Here is a 14,642-nt window from a genome sequence, read left to right as displayed (position 1 = left end):
GATTATGGAATTACTTTATTTCAATCTGCTAAAATGAATGAACAGATTATATCCACGATTGCAAGGGCAAAACTAAAAATTCACATTGATGTTTAGAGAGGGAAAATTCAATGTGAGAGTGCTTAGCAATTGCCACGTGGCATAAATTTATTTATTTATTAGATTAGAGAATTTATCCGAGTTAATTTAATTAATATCTCCAAAATAGTTATTTATGATTTGTTTAATACATGATTATTTTTTTAATTAAAACGTAGTTTCCGAAAATAATAATGAGTCACTAAGGTGATGTCGACCATTCACAAATAGGGAAATATCTAAATCAAAATTAAAATGTTAAACAAACAACAGAATCCTCCATATCGAATCGTTGTTATTGCCTTATTGGTCGGATTTAAAGTTGTTTTTGGATGTTAAAGAAACCACCAATCAATAGCGGCTGCTCTACAGTTTCCTGTTTTCGTTAAACTGTGGGTTTAATTAGTCAACAACTTGATCAAACCAAACCCAGCAAAGCAAAAACCTTGTGGCAGGTTTCTAGTTCTGGTTTAGCCTTTTTTTTTAATAGATTCTACAAACTCAAATCAAACCTTCTCGATCGTTAGATCAATATACTCTCCCCATCCTATAAATACCCAATTCTTCATTACTCCTATATATCAAGCAATTAACAAACCCAATTGAAGTCGTTTTCATATTCTCTGTTTCAACGATCAAGTAACTAGAAGATAAAAATGCCAAGCACTACTAACCAGGTGATTCGATGCAAAGGTAAGCATTTCATTCATTCTTTTGTGATTTTCCTTACAAGAAGAATTGCTGATGATGAATGTAAATGTGACAGCGGCGGTGGCATGGGAAGCCGGAAAGCCACTGGTGATTGAAGAAGTGGAGGTGGCGCCACCCCAGAAAATGGAAGTTCGAATCAAAATCCTCTTCACCTCCCTGTGCCACACCGATGTTTACTTCTGGGAAGCCAAGGTAATGAATCCACTAGCCCTTTTACTTAAATCTCCGAAAAAACTCAAATCCTGAATTTTGGTTTTCGATGAACTTTTCAGGGTCAGAATCCCGTGTTTCCTCGAATTTTAGGACATGAAGCTGGAGGGTATGTTTGATTCTAGTATAAAACCAAAAACGGTTTCTCTTAATCTTTGATTCCGATAATAATCTAATCAATTTAAGTGACGTAAACAGGGTTGTGGAGAGTGTTGGGGAAGGTGTGACTGATCTTCAGCCCGGAGATCATGTCCTCCCTGTTTTCACCGGAGAATGCAAAGAGTGCGCCCACTGTAAATCAGAAGAGAGCAACATGTGCGACCTTTTGAGAATCAACACCGATAGAGGAGTCATGATTAACGATCAAAAATCTCGATTTTCCATCAACGGAAAACCAATTTTCCATTTCGTCGGAACTTCAACTTTCAGTGAATACACCGTCGTTCATGTTGGCTGTCTCGCCAAAATCAACCCTCTTGCTCCTCTTGACAAAGTCTGTGTCCTCAGTTGTGGGATCTCCACAGGTACATAAACAAAATCGTAATCAAGATTCTCCGATTACAATTGCATTTTAGTGTTTTTCTTGACCTAATCAATATTCATGTTTTCTTCAGGTCTTGGTGCTACTCTGAACGTTGCAAAGCCTAAAAAAGGCTCATCAGTCGCCATTTTTGGATTGGGAGCTGTGGGGCTTGCTGTGAGTTTTATGGACCTTCTAACTTTCTCAAAAAAGGCTCATTCAATGCCAAAAAAAAAGCTAATGATTCTCGTTTTGTGATCAGGCTGCTGAAGGTGCAAGAATTGCAGGGGCTTCAAGGATAATTGGCGTTGATCTCAACGCCAACAGATTTGAGCTTGGTAAGATTTTGCTGCATGAAATTGTAAATAAAAACTAGACATATGATATGATTGATGAATCTGATGTAAATTTTTTTTGGCTTCAACAGCAAAGAAATTTGGAGTGACTGAGTTTGTGAACCCTAAAGACTACAAAAAACCAGTACAAGAAGTGATTGCAGAGATGACAAATGGAGGAGTTGACAGGAGTGTTGAATGCACTGGTCATATTGATGCTATGATATCTGCTTTCGAATGTGTTCATGATGTATGAATTTAATCAATTCATCTCACTCATATAATGATTCATGTTTAATTTCACAATAACAAATATTGAAAATTTTACAGGGTTGGGGTGTTGCTGTTCTTGTGGGTGTTCCACATAAAGATGCTGTTTTCAAGACAAGTCCATTGAATCTGTTGAACGAAAGGACTCTGAAGGGAACCTTTTTTGGAAACTATAAACCTCGATCCGATATTCCTTCTGTGGTTGAAAAGTATATGAACAAGGTAACCCATTTTATAGCTCCAAAGTTGAATTATAAATGAATGGAAGCATGATGAACTTGAATTGATTTTGTGCAGGAACTTGAGTTGGAGAAGTTCATTACACATGAATTGCCATTTTCTGAGATCAATAAGGCTTTTGATTTGATGCTTAAAGGTGAAGGTCTCCGATGCATAATTCGGATGGGTGAATAAATGGAGTGGAAAGATTTTTAAAATGTTGTATAACTATAGTTCAAGTTTCATAACATATCAAGTGTCTTCTTTGATCTTCATTATGTATGAGTTTTTGTGTTGAAATCCTGAGTTTATATATTCCAATAGTTATTAGTTCACTTCTCTTGGTAAATTTTAATGTTTTTGCATCATACATTGTAGTAGAAAGATTATTTTTGTCAAAGTTTAATCCTCTGTTTAATGTTTTATTGTCACCTTAAACTCGATATATACCACACTTTCGAACACTAATTGTATACCTACAAGTGTTTTTGTATAAAATTTATATTGCTATAATTGCTTTCCAATTATCTTTAATGCAACATCTTCAGTTTCATAAAGATAGTACCTATAATTTTATTTTATTTTTTATGTATAAGCGTCTATTACCACAAAAATATTCAACCATCAAACCAACAAGAATATTTACTAAACATTTTACTTTAATTGTTATTAATTACGATAACAATATATTTACATAATATGTAACTATTTAAATATAATATCAATGCATTTTGTATTTCTCTACCTCTAATAACAACATATGTATATTCTTTTACATGTAATAACAAGGTGCTTTCTTTGGTTTTGCTTTCAACCGGGTTGAGATACTTTTTTAGAAGAAAACTAAGAGGGGATAAAGGTTGAGCAATGGTCTAATTTCAGACTTGATGTCCTCGGTTTTGCTTTCTTCGTCTGCAGATAGGTGGAGTTGGTCGCTCAATGGTTCCAACTCTTTCTCTGTGAGCTCTGTTAATCGATAAAAAATCTTTTTATTGTCTCGCATACAGTGACTAGATGGTGCCGCCTTATGCATATTAAAGTTAATGCTTTTGTTTGTCGTCTTTTTTGAACAAATTACATTCTCGGTATAACTTATCTCAAAGAGGGATTGACATTAATTCTATTTTATGCCCTATTTGCGAGAAGGAAGTTGAGACTAATATACACTTGTTCTTCGAGTGTGATTTAGCTAGAGACTTATTGAATCTTGTTTGCATATGGTGGAATGTTCAGACGCCTACTTTGTTTTTTTTCCAAGATTGGTTTGCCTGAATTGTCGCTTTGCGTTTGTCTTCAATTTGTCAAGATTTTCTAGAGGCAGTTTGTTTTACTCTTTGGTGGTCGATTTGGTGTTTTAGAACTGCTTTACTTTTTGGTAAAGTCAAGCCTAGAAAATGTTTATTGTTTGATAAGCTAATGACTCAGAATTTCATTTGGGCTAGTAGTAGGTGTCGTAAAACTACTTGTCAATTGGGTTGTCTCGTTGCAGGATCCAATTTTGTCTATTACTTCCATGTAACTATTTTTCTTTCTAGCGTCTTGCTAGTTTTACTTAATAAAGTCGTTGTTCTAAAAAAATAATAAGGTGCTTAACTTTCTAATAATAATATGAGATCCAGTAGCACAACCATAAAAGTCCAAGGTGTAGCACATTGAAAATTGTACACTACATTGGAAAAAAATTAAAACCGAAAAATTGAAGGAGTACCACCTGCTACCCCTAAAACCCCTAGTTGCGCCCCTGATGTAATCTAACACTTGTAAATATTTTACAATTTTAAAATTATAGCGTTACTACAATAAGAAATAAGAGAAATAATGTTATTTATAAAAACATATAATACTAAATTAGTATGACTTAAAAGTAAAATATAGAAAAAGTTATATAAATGGTCTTGTTGGTTTACAAAAGGTTCCAGTCCTTATGAGAATTTTGATACGAAGTGATCTTTAAGAATAGAAAATCTGGTTCTTATGACTAATACGGTTAAAAATATCAATTAATATTTATTAAATGATTAATATACATTTCTTTTTTTATAAAACGTTTTTTAATTAAACAAAAAAACCCAAACATTTCTTTTTTCATAAAACGTTTTTTAATTAAAGAAAAAAAACCCAAACCGCATCCCTTTTATTTTCATCACCCACAATGGTTCATCTCTCTGCCCTTACTCCTCCGAAACCAAAACCACAACCGCCTCCCACTGACAATCCTTCGGCCTCCAACCCACATCCACTGACTCCCATTTACAGTGTCACTAATCACCACCACACACCAATCTCACCATCTATCTATGAATCCCATTTACAATGCTCTTTGTAAGTAGTAACTATCTCCAATAAAATCTTCAACCTACAAAAAAAAAACCTTAATCTAACCATTTACATTTACAATGCTAGTAGTTCATGTACATCAAAAAGATAGATCACCATTGGAAGCACCATCATACAAATAGTTTTTAGTTGCTATGGCTTCAAAACCAAAATAACACCTAATAAAACTTAAGAATCAACACTCAACAACCAAAAAAAAACCAAAAGTTAAGCATTAGAAGATCAACAAAGCTAATAATAGTCAATAGTTCATGTACATCAAAAAGATAGAGCGCCGCCGTACAAATAGCTTTGAGATGTCATGGCTTCAAAACCAAAATAATACCTAATAGAACTTAAGAATCAACACTCAATCAACTATAAATTTTTGTTGGATTTTAAATTAGATACCAGGTCTAACTTTCTTTGGTGATGACAATCTCAGTGACATGGGAGGTATATGAGCATCTGTTGCTCACACTCATCATAACACTCCACATATAAGTTCAGTGAACCAAAACCAATCTTATTCACATTTGCACCCGGTATGCGTGCAAAAGAGAGCCTCTTGTTCACATTTACAAGAATAATAAGTCTTTGTAATTATAAACTCATTTTCTTTTCATGCTCCACCCATGTGGAATGAAATAAAAGCCAATTAATTCATTTGTTAATTTCTTTCAAACACCTCATTTTAACATATAAATTTTCATTTATTTTAAATCCGTTTTGGACATGTGATATATCAAAATAAATGTATACTAGGGGAGAAGACAAACATATAATCATTTATCCATTTTGATTATATTTATAGTTCGAAATTAATGCTCAAAAATGAAAAATAACCAATTTTCCAATAGGATGTATTAGTAAAGGAGATATATGATAAAGAAAAAAAAGTTAACAAGAAATAAACGTTAGATATGTTTATATTAATATATTTTTTTTGGAAACGGCAAATAATTTATTAATAGATAGCGATAAAAAAAGCAAAACAAGTAACACGTCCTCAAGTGTAATCAATGTTTTAAAAACCGGTTGAGCCGGGATCTTGAGACGAGAACGGTTCAATAATGACCGGTTTTATGTTAATTTTTAGATTGGATCAAACTGGACGGTTTATTCAAAAACTGAGTTAAAACCGGTAAAAAACCATTTGAACTAGTTTATTAAACTTGTATAGTTGGATTTTACTTAACCCGTTGAAAAACAACATATTTCTAAAGAAATTTAACATTTTTAGAGTGTACACAACTCGAAGGCCGACACATAACACTGTCAGATGTAGGAAACTTTTTTGGTTGAATCGATGATTTAACCATGAATCGGTTATCAGACTGATTCAACTAAAAAACCGATTTTTAAAACATTTGGTGTAATGCACAATTTCACGTGAGGACAATATCACCAAGAATTTAACGAGGTCAATTCCAAGGACAAAAATCGATACAAAACTTGAAATAACAACTAAAATTCGAAAACAACTTTAGTTTTGGACTAAGGACGCTAGAAATTAGAAATAACAGGGACCATCGCTGTAATTTACTCTTAATGTTTTTAATGTTGGAGACTCTGTGGGCCCAATCTATATATTCTTCAAAGGAAAACCACCATCAGTGGTACTTTACAGTTTCTTGTTTTCGTTAAACGGTGGGTTTAACCTGTCAACGGCTTCATCGATGGAAACCCGGCAAATCAAAACCTGGTGGTCGGTTTACAGTTTTGGTATATACACTCCCTCGACCTATAAATACACAATTCTTCAGATTTCTCCTTCATATCAAGCAATTAGCAAACTCAACTGAAGTTGTTTTCAGATTCTCTGTTTCAGCGATCAGATAACAAAAAAAGATTAAATGTCGAGCACTACTAACCAGGTGATTCGATGCAAAGGTAAGCATTTCATTCTTTCTTTTGTGATTTCCCTATCAAGAAGAAAAAGTTTGGTACGGTGCTTGATGATGAGTGTAAATGTGACAGCGGCGGTAGCATGGGAAGCCGGAAAGCCACTAGTGATTGAAGAAGTGGAGGTGGCGCCACCCCAAAAAATGGAAGTTCGAATCAAAATACTCTTCACCTCCCTGTGCCACACCGATGTTTACTTTTGGGAAGCCAAGGTAACCAATCTACTGGCCCTTTTACTTAAATCTCTGTCAAAAACTCAAATCCTGAATCTTGGTTTCCTTCCGATGAACTTTTCAGGGTCAGAATCCCGTGTTTCCCCGAATTTTAGGACATGAAGCTGGAGGGTATGTTTGATTCTTGTATTAAATCGAAAAGGTTTTGTAATCGGATAAAAAATCTGATCAATTGAACTGACGTGAACAGGGTTGTGGAGAGTGTCGGGGAAGGAGTGACTGAGCTTCAGCCCGGAGATCATGTCCTCCCTGTTTTCACCGGAGAATGCAAAGAATGCGCTCACTGTAAGTCGGAAGAGAGCAACATGTGTGACCTTTTGAGAATCAACACCGACAGGGGAGTCATGATTCACGATCAAAAATCCCGATTTTCCATCAACGGAAAACCCATTTTCCATTTCGTCGGAACTTCAACTTTCAGTGAATACACCGTCGTTCATGTTGGTTGTCTCGCCAAAATCAACCCTCTTGCTCCTCTCGACAAAGTCTGTGTCCTCAGTTGTGGGATCTCCACAGGTACAAAATCAAAATCGTAATCAACATTCTCTGATTACAATTGCATTTTGGTGTTTTCCTGACCTAATCAATATTCATGTTTTCTTCAGGTCTTGGTGCTACTCTGAACGTTGCAAAGCCTAAAAAAGGCTCATCTGTCGCCATTTTTGGATTGGGAGCTGTGGGGCTTGCTGTAAGTTTTCTTAAATATCTAACTTTCTCGAAATAAAAGCTCATTCATGGCTAAACAAAGCTAATGGTTTGTTTGTGATCAGGCTGCTGAAGGTGCAAGAATTGCAGGTGCTTCAAGGATCATTGGTGTTGATCTCAATGCCAACAGATTTGAGCTTGGTAAGATTTTGCTGCATGAAATTGTAAATAAAAACTAGACATATGATATGATTGATGAATCTGATGTAAATTTTTTTGGCTTCAACAGCAAAGAAATTTGGAGTGACTGAGTTTGTGAACCCTAAAGACTACAAAAAACCAGTACAGGAAGTGATTGCAGAGATGACAAATGGAGGAGTTGACAGGAGTGTTGAATGCACTGGTCATATTGATGCTATGATATCTGCCTTCGAATGTGTTCATGATGTATGAATTCAATCAATTCGATCTCACTCATATAATGATTCATGTTTAATTTCACAATAACAAATATTGAAAATTTTACAGGGTTGGGGTGTTGCTGTTCTTGTGGGTGTTCCACATAAAGATGCTGTTTTCAAGACAAGTCCATTGAATCTGTTGAACGAAAGGACTCTGAAGGGAACTTTTTTTGGAAACTATAAACCTCGATCAGATATTCCTTCTGTGGTTGAAAAGTATATGAATAAGGTAACAACCCTTTTTATAGCTCCAAAGTTGAATTATAAATGAATGGAAGCATGATGAACTTGAGTTGATTTTGTGCAGGAACTTGAGTTGGAGAAGTTCATAACACATGAAGTGCCCTTTTCTGAGATCAATAAGGCTTTTGATTTGATGCTTAAAGGTGAAGGTCTTCGATGTATAATTCGGATGGGAGAATAAATGGAAGGGAAAGATTTTCAGAATGTTGTATTGTGGTTCATAACATATGGCGTGTCTTCATTGATCTTATTATAGATCAAACTGTTGTATATTATTAGAGTTCATAACACATCAAGTGCCTTCTTTAATCTTATTATGTATGAATGTATTGGTAATGAAATCCCAATTTCACATCAGATAGCTTATTTGTTTTAAAGTTTAATCCTCTTACCGATTTGAAACATCTCTTGACATTTCCCATAGGTTATATAGAACTTGGACGTTAAACAGTTCATGATACGATAATATGCAGACCTTGAACATTTAGCATTCATGTATATCATAGATTCTGCAAAATCGAACATGCAACTCACCTTGGTTTGATGTTTTATGGTCACCTTAAGCTCCATATATATAATTATAATTAGGATTTAAATGGTTTCCCATCTAATATTTTAGTATATCATCACCTCTCTTAATGTAACATCATGAATTGGATAAGAATAGCAACTATAAATTTCTGTAAATAAATATAATTTAGAATCTAAATAAACATTCATCAAAGGAACAAGTGTATCTTAAAGTCATTATATATTACCCAACGAAGATTGTATAACAACCACTTGGACGTGTTAGATGTTTATTTTGGACACAATATCATCATTTTGTGTCTACCTCGAGTAGGGTTCAATTGCCCACTCTTTATCTATCGAGGGTATTGTGGTAAAGTTGATTTACAAGAATGATGTTATAAGGATGATTAAAAGCAAAGGTGTTGGTTAGAAATTGTCAGGATGGCTATTCATTATCGTATTAGAAGAGTCGATAGATGATGGGAGTAATCCTAGTCTACCATTGACGAATGTTAGTTGTTGTGTTGGTATAACTAGGCAGTAATAACCAGAAGGTATGGTCGATAGTATGTGAAATACTATTGGTTAAGAATGCTCGGAGGCTTAGAATAACAACTTTATGTTGTAGCGAACATCAATTTTATGTTGTGGTGCATATTAGTTTTATCATGTGACATGAATGGATGATTCATAGTTTATTACACTCAGTCGACTCCGTGAGTCATGTGCATACTGTCGTGGAATAGGAGGGTAAGTTAAGGTACGTGTGTGTTAAATTTTGGAATTCGAGTAAGGTATCATCAAGAGGTTGATATCCTATCGAAAATAGAAGAAATATGTGATTCTAAAAAAGGTTGTTTGATAGTTATAAATGGTAATGATATTGTTTGGATGACAATATTTCGTTGTTCTGGATTCTCAAAAAGGTTATCTGATAGTTGTTGACTGAGTTTAATGTTGACTATGTTAGAACTTCTGACTAAGTACACATCCTATTGAAACCATGTTTGATTATTTCTTTGACTGACTGTGGTGAATAATGGAAAATGACCATATTACCGTTATGTTGTATATTGTGTTGGATAAAATAACGAGTAAATTACTGAACTCGTGATTATGATTTAGTTAAAATTACGTGTTTTGTCCTTAACTGTAACGTCCCAAAAATCTAAGGTAAAATTTGCATTTTTAAAACAATAATTTATATAACAAACTGTTCTCAAAACCATTCAAGATAAAAATAACATTTAATCAAGAGAGTAAAAATCAGCAATGCGGAATAAACTCTAGGGAATGTTGTGCAGTCACGTTGGACCATTCCCTTTCGAACCGGAAGTACCTGAAACCATAAACATAAGCCGTAAGCACAAAGCTTAATGAGTTCCCTAAAATACCACATATCATACATATTATTGGCCATGGCCCGCACATTGGGCCCAACCCATAATAATGGGCCTAGCTCGTCCTACTCATTGGGCCCAACCAACATACAAATAGGCCTAGCCTATCCTAGAATAATGGGCCCAACCCTACATGCATGCCCTTGGGTCAGTCCATCATACAAATGCAAGATTCACAAAGACTGATACCGAGTTCCTCATATTGAACACATCCAAATCACCCTTAATCAATAATTAGGACAGTTTCCCGTAATTCTAGCTCCAATTCATATCTCCTCGTAACAATGGGTAAAATACTATTTTACCCCTCTTATACTTGGCCCAACAAAGCAAGTCCCAAAGCCATAATGACTCAAGGCCCAAAAAAAAATCTATTCAGGTATGTACGCCCTTTTTTTTGCACTCGGACCATCTCTATGGTTCTGTTTTGTTACGGGTTTAGTCGTTAAAAGAAGTACAATGACATTAATACCCTTATAAATTTATTTTTTTTATTTTTTCATTATTCATTTATCATTTTTTACAAAAGAAAAAAAGACCGACCATCCCTTTCCCATTTCTCTTCTAGCAACCTGCAACATCACTACCCACCTCATCGGTCACTTGCACCACCACACACCCATCACAATCCTCATCGGAAAATGAATAACAAAAGCTAAATTTTGCATAAACCAAATCAAACACAAAACTAAAATCGGAAACCACTACCGCAACCATGCAACATCATTACTCAACCTATCTAAAACCCCATTGCAAGCCTGCAAAACACCGCCACCATCCAAACCATTGCTACACTCATTGGAAAATTGATACCAGAAATCAAAATGAAAAGAAAAATCATGAACCCTAAATGAAAAGAAAAATTTAGAAACCATATCAAATTAAAACCCTTGTTACCAGAATCAAAATTAACCCACATAACCAAAATATAAATTGATTTCTTCAGATCAAGCTAAGACTCCCCGAAACCATAAATAAATTCGATTTCTAGGTGAGATTGAATTTTCTTTCAGGGTAGAGAATCTACAGAGAGAAAGAGGTGTAACGCTTGTTCCTGGTATCAGTTATTTTTCAAGTTTTTAGGATTTTTCACTAGGACTCGACGAGTTAGGGAGCCCGACTTGACGAGCAGATATCGATATTGGACACGGGACTTAGTGTCTACTTGATGAGTTAGAAGGCCCCAACTCGACAAGTAGATGTTGTACAGGAAAACCCTAATTATCAGGGTTTTGTACCCTATTTAAAGAACTTATGGCTCATTTGTGGCCTCCCTCATCATCCTTACTATCCAGAGAGAAACCCTAGTCGAGCTTTAGTGCCTTCTTGAGTGTGTGTGTGTGTGTGTGTGAGCATTGGAGAATGAATCTTGTAATCTTTGGAAGGAAACTTGAAGATTGAAGAGATTGAAGTGAGAAGGGGGCTATAGATCCGACATCTACCTTGTGTTAGCAACCATTTCGAGGTAAAAAGTCTTTACCTCGACTTATTGTTTCGTAGATCTTCTCCCATGTAAGTTTAGTGCATTTTAGCCCATTTTGGAACCATTTTCGAAGTTGAGGATGATTTGAAGTTGTGACTTCAAATCTGGACACCTTAGCCCTCCTTGGGCCTAAATATTCAAGCTTTATCAAGCTTTATCCATCCTCCATGCCCTAAACCTTCTATTAAGCTTAGTTTTAGTGTTTTAGCCTCTTAAGGCCTTGCATGCATGTAAAGTTAGCAACTTTACGTGATATTTCGGTCCTAAGGGACTAGATATGTAATTTGGGGCTTTAGATTCGACTAAAAGGGATCAATATGTTAAGACAGGGGGAATACTCGATGAGTTTCCCTGGCAACTCGATGAGTTGGATTGGGTTTTCCCGTTTTTGGTATACCGAGTGAACTCGGCGAGTAGGTTATGTTTTTCCCCGGTTTTTTGAACAACTGAAGGAACTTGACGAGTTGGGTCAACATGGACTGTTAACCTTGACTGTTGACTTTGACTTTGACCATGAGTTTACTAGGGTTGACCATTCAGTATCTTAGGCCTTTTTGGTCTTGGGTCTTCTCGAGTTAGGCCTATTGATAGATTATAGACATTATATTGTTGGGCTTTGTTTGGGTATGGGCCTTAATTTTAGATCATACTAGGCAAGGGGTAGAATGGTCATTTTACCCCATGTATAGATTGAGGGTCATAACATGGAACCCAATTGCTAAGTGGGTATATTGATTGGAAGTGACGGCTCGGGAAGCTGGAGGGGCAGCAACTAAATTTCACTTGGGAAGATTCTACATTCGAGGTGAGTCTTCCCACCATACCAATAGGTCTAAGGAACCTAGGCCGACCCATTTTATGATATGTGGATTGTTGATTGATTATGCATCATGTTGGTATGACTCTTGCATGGAATACCCCGGGGTTCCCGTGGCAGCAGATTGAGACCATGTGGGGGATCCCATGGCATTGGTGTAAGACCTCGGAAGGTTTCCATGGCATCCTAGTATATTTGCATGTTTAGCTTGCATGATATTTCTTGGTAGTAAAGACCATGTGGGGGTTCCCATGGTAGGAAGACCATGCAGGGGTTCCCATGGCAGGTAGTTAAGACCACGTAGGGGTCCTAGTGGCACTAGGTGTAAGAGCTTGGATGGTTTCCATGGAATCCATATATATTGTAAGCTTGGCTTATGTGGTTATATAGCTTATATAGCTAATATGGATTATGTAATTATCTGTATTATATGGGTATGCTCTGGGGAACTCACTAAGCTTCGTGCTTACAGTTTTGTTTATGTTTTCAGGTATCATCAGTTTGGAAAGGAAGGGCCCAGTTGGATCGAAGCACACACACCCTTGTTTTCCGCAATATGAGATTTTGAGATGAACTCTGATAAATGTTTCTAAATTAGCAATGTTTGGATTAAATGGTATCGTTGTTTTGATTATAATGAAAATGAAATTTTTACCCTAAATTTTTGGGTCGTTACAAGTTGGTATCAGAGCCTTGGTTTGAGGGATTCGGACATACTCTTCAGTGTGTTTGAACTCAAATTGAGGATCTGTAAAATTTCCAAAAGAAAAATGTTCTTGAGAAGTAAACTTGATGGTTGAGGAGATTGAAGAAAGGAGAAGGCTTTGGATCCGACATCTACTTGTTGTTAGCATCCATTTAGCGGTAGTTGAGTTGGAGCGGTGCGTGGGATATATCTGATCTTAGCTTGTCAGTTCAACATTCGAGAGGTGAGTCTCCTCACCATACCAATGGGTCTAAGGCACCAAGGCCGACCCATTTTATGATAGGTGGTACACTCGTTGTAGTAGAGATATGTGGTGTGATAGTTAGCTATATGCTAAGTGGTATGCTAGTGATTATATGATACTTGCAGGGAACACCATGGGGGAGCCCATGGCACTTGGACAAGACCATGTGGGGGAGCCCATGGCTTGATAGTTAAAGACCATGGGGAGCCCATGACAGTCGAATGAAAGACCATGCGGGGGAGCCCATGGCTTGTTGGTTAAAGACCGTGGGGGAACCCATGGCACTTTGGTATAAGACCATGTGGGGGGAACCCATGGCATCCTTATATGTTTGTTTGCATGGCTTATGTGATATATGTAGCTTTTATAGCTAATATGATATGTGTTATGTGAATTGTGTGTGGGGTATGCTTTGGGGAACTCACTAAGCATTAGCTTACAGTTTGTGGATTTGTTTCAGGTACATCCAAGCCTAAGAGCGAGGGAAAGGCTACATGGCACGGCGTGCACACTCTCTCAGGTGTTTTTATGGGACACTCTGATGGTTTGGAATAAAATTGTAATTGATATGAAATTTGAAAACAATTGTATTTGGGATTTCATGGTTTGTGGAAAGTATTTTGGTTAATCAAAAATGAAAATTTTCTCTTGAAAATTGGGTCGTTACAAGCTGGTATCAGAGCCTTGGTTTGAGGGATACAGACACACCCTCGGGTGTGTCGGGACTCAAACTAAGGAAATGGTAAAATTGTTTACAAAAATAAAATAAAAGTTAAAAGTTTTATAGAATGGAAAAAAGGAGAATGCAACGTGCGTGATCGGCCAAGCCAAGTAAGTAGTTCCCCAATATGTTAGCCATGTTATATTGATATTTGAGCTATGATAATCGTATGGATTTTGCTATGTGTATGCTTTTAAAATTGTATACGGTTAAGAGCTTATAGCCTTAGAATGATTGATTTGGCCTTATTTCCCGTTCCTTGTTTGGTTGTGGTCCTCGGGTAGAATCCCTTATTCGAAAGTCTATTTGATCCTTTTCTATGTATAATTTGCATACATAAAGGCAACCTGATATGATTGGTATTATTGATGTGGGTAGAGAAAATCTTAGGATCGCCTAGGATTTGAGATATGCGGTAGTCTGTGGAATATGATTTATTTTGGGATGAATTGGAGTTATCAGGTAGAGCCTTGGGGAAGGTACAGGTAGGTGTGGAAGGTAGTATTGGGCCCGTACTACTGAAAGCACAAGACCTGTACCCGAACCAATGTTAGACCTGGAAGCTTTGAGGAGGACCTGTGTAGGAAGATACCCTCTATGGACATCCTGATC

At 36.3% G+C, this 14,642-nt stretch overlaps 2 protein-coding genes across 2 annotated transcripts; both read left to right on the top strand.

Moving 5' to 3' along the window:
* The first annotated feature begins 524 nt into the window (after positions 1–524).
* On the top strand, positions 525–2,678 carry LOC145057283 (alcohol dehydrogenase 2-like). The gene is made up of 9 exons (XM_079005073.1): positions 525–771; positions 845–981; positions 1,062–1,108; positions 1,198–1,523; positions 1,614–1,696; positions 1,782–1,857; positions 1,947–2,104; positions 2,185–2,346; positions 2,422–2,678. Exons 1-9 carry the CDS (start codon positions 735–737, stop codon positions 2,536–2,538), a joined length of 1,143 nt encoding a protein of 380 aa, XP_078861199.1. The 5' UTR covers positions 525–734; the 3' UTR covers positions 2,539–2,678.
* Positions 2,679–6,337: 3,659 nt separating this feature from the next.
* On the top strand, positions 6,338–8,503 carry LOC145057282 (alcohol dehydrogenase 2). The gene is made up of 9 exons (XM_079005072.1): positions 6,338–6,552; positions 6,640–6,776; positions 6,862–6,908; positions 6,988–7,313; positions 7,403–7,485; positions 7,568–7,643; positions 7,732–7,889; positions 7,971–8,132; positions 8,211–8,503. Exons 1-9 carry the CDS (start codon positions 6,516–6,518, stop codon positions 8,325–8,327), a joined length of 1,143 nt encoding a protein of 380 aa, XP_078861198.1. The 5' UTR covers positions 6,338–6,515; the 3' UTR covers positions 8,328–8,503.
* Positions 8,504–14,642: the final 6,139 nt, after the last annotated feature.

Source organism: Lactuca serriola, chromosome 6 (genome assembly GCF_051521515.1).
Source record: "Lactuca serriola cultivar US96UC23 chromosome 6, Lser_US96UC23_V15, whole genome shotgun sequence".
Classification (NCBI taxonomy): Eukaryota; Viridiplantae; Streptophyta; class Magnoliopsida; order Asterales; family Asteraceae; genus Lactuca; species Lactuca serriola.
Note: the sequence above shows the minus strand (reverse complement) of the source record. Positions and strands in the feature narration are given on the sequence as shown.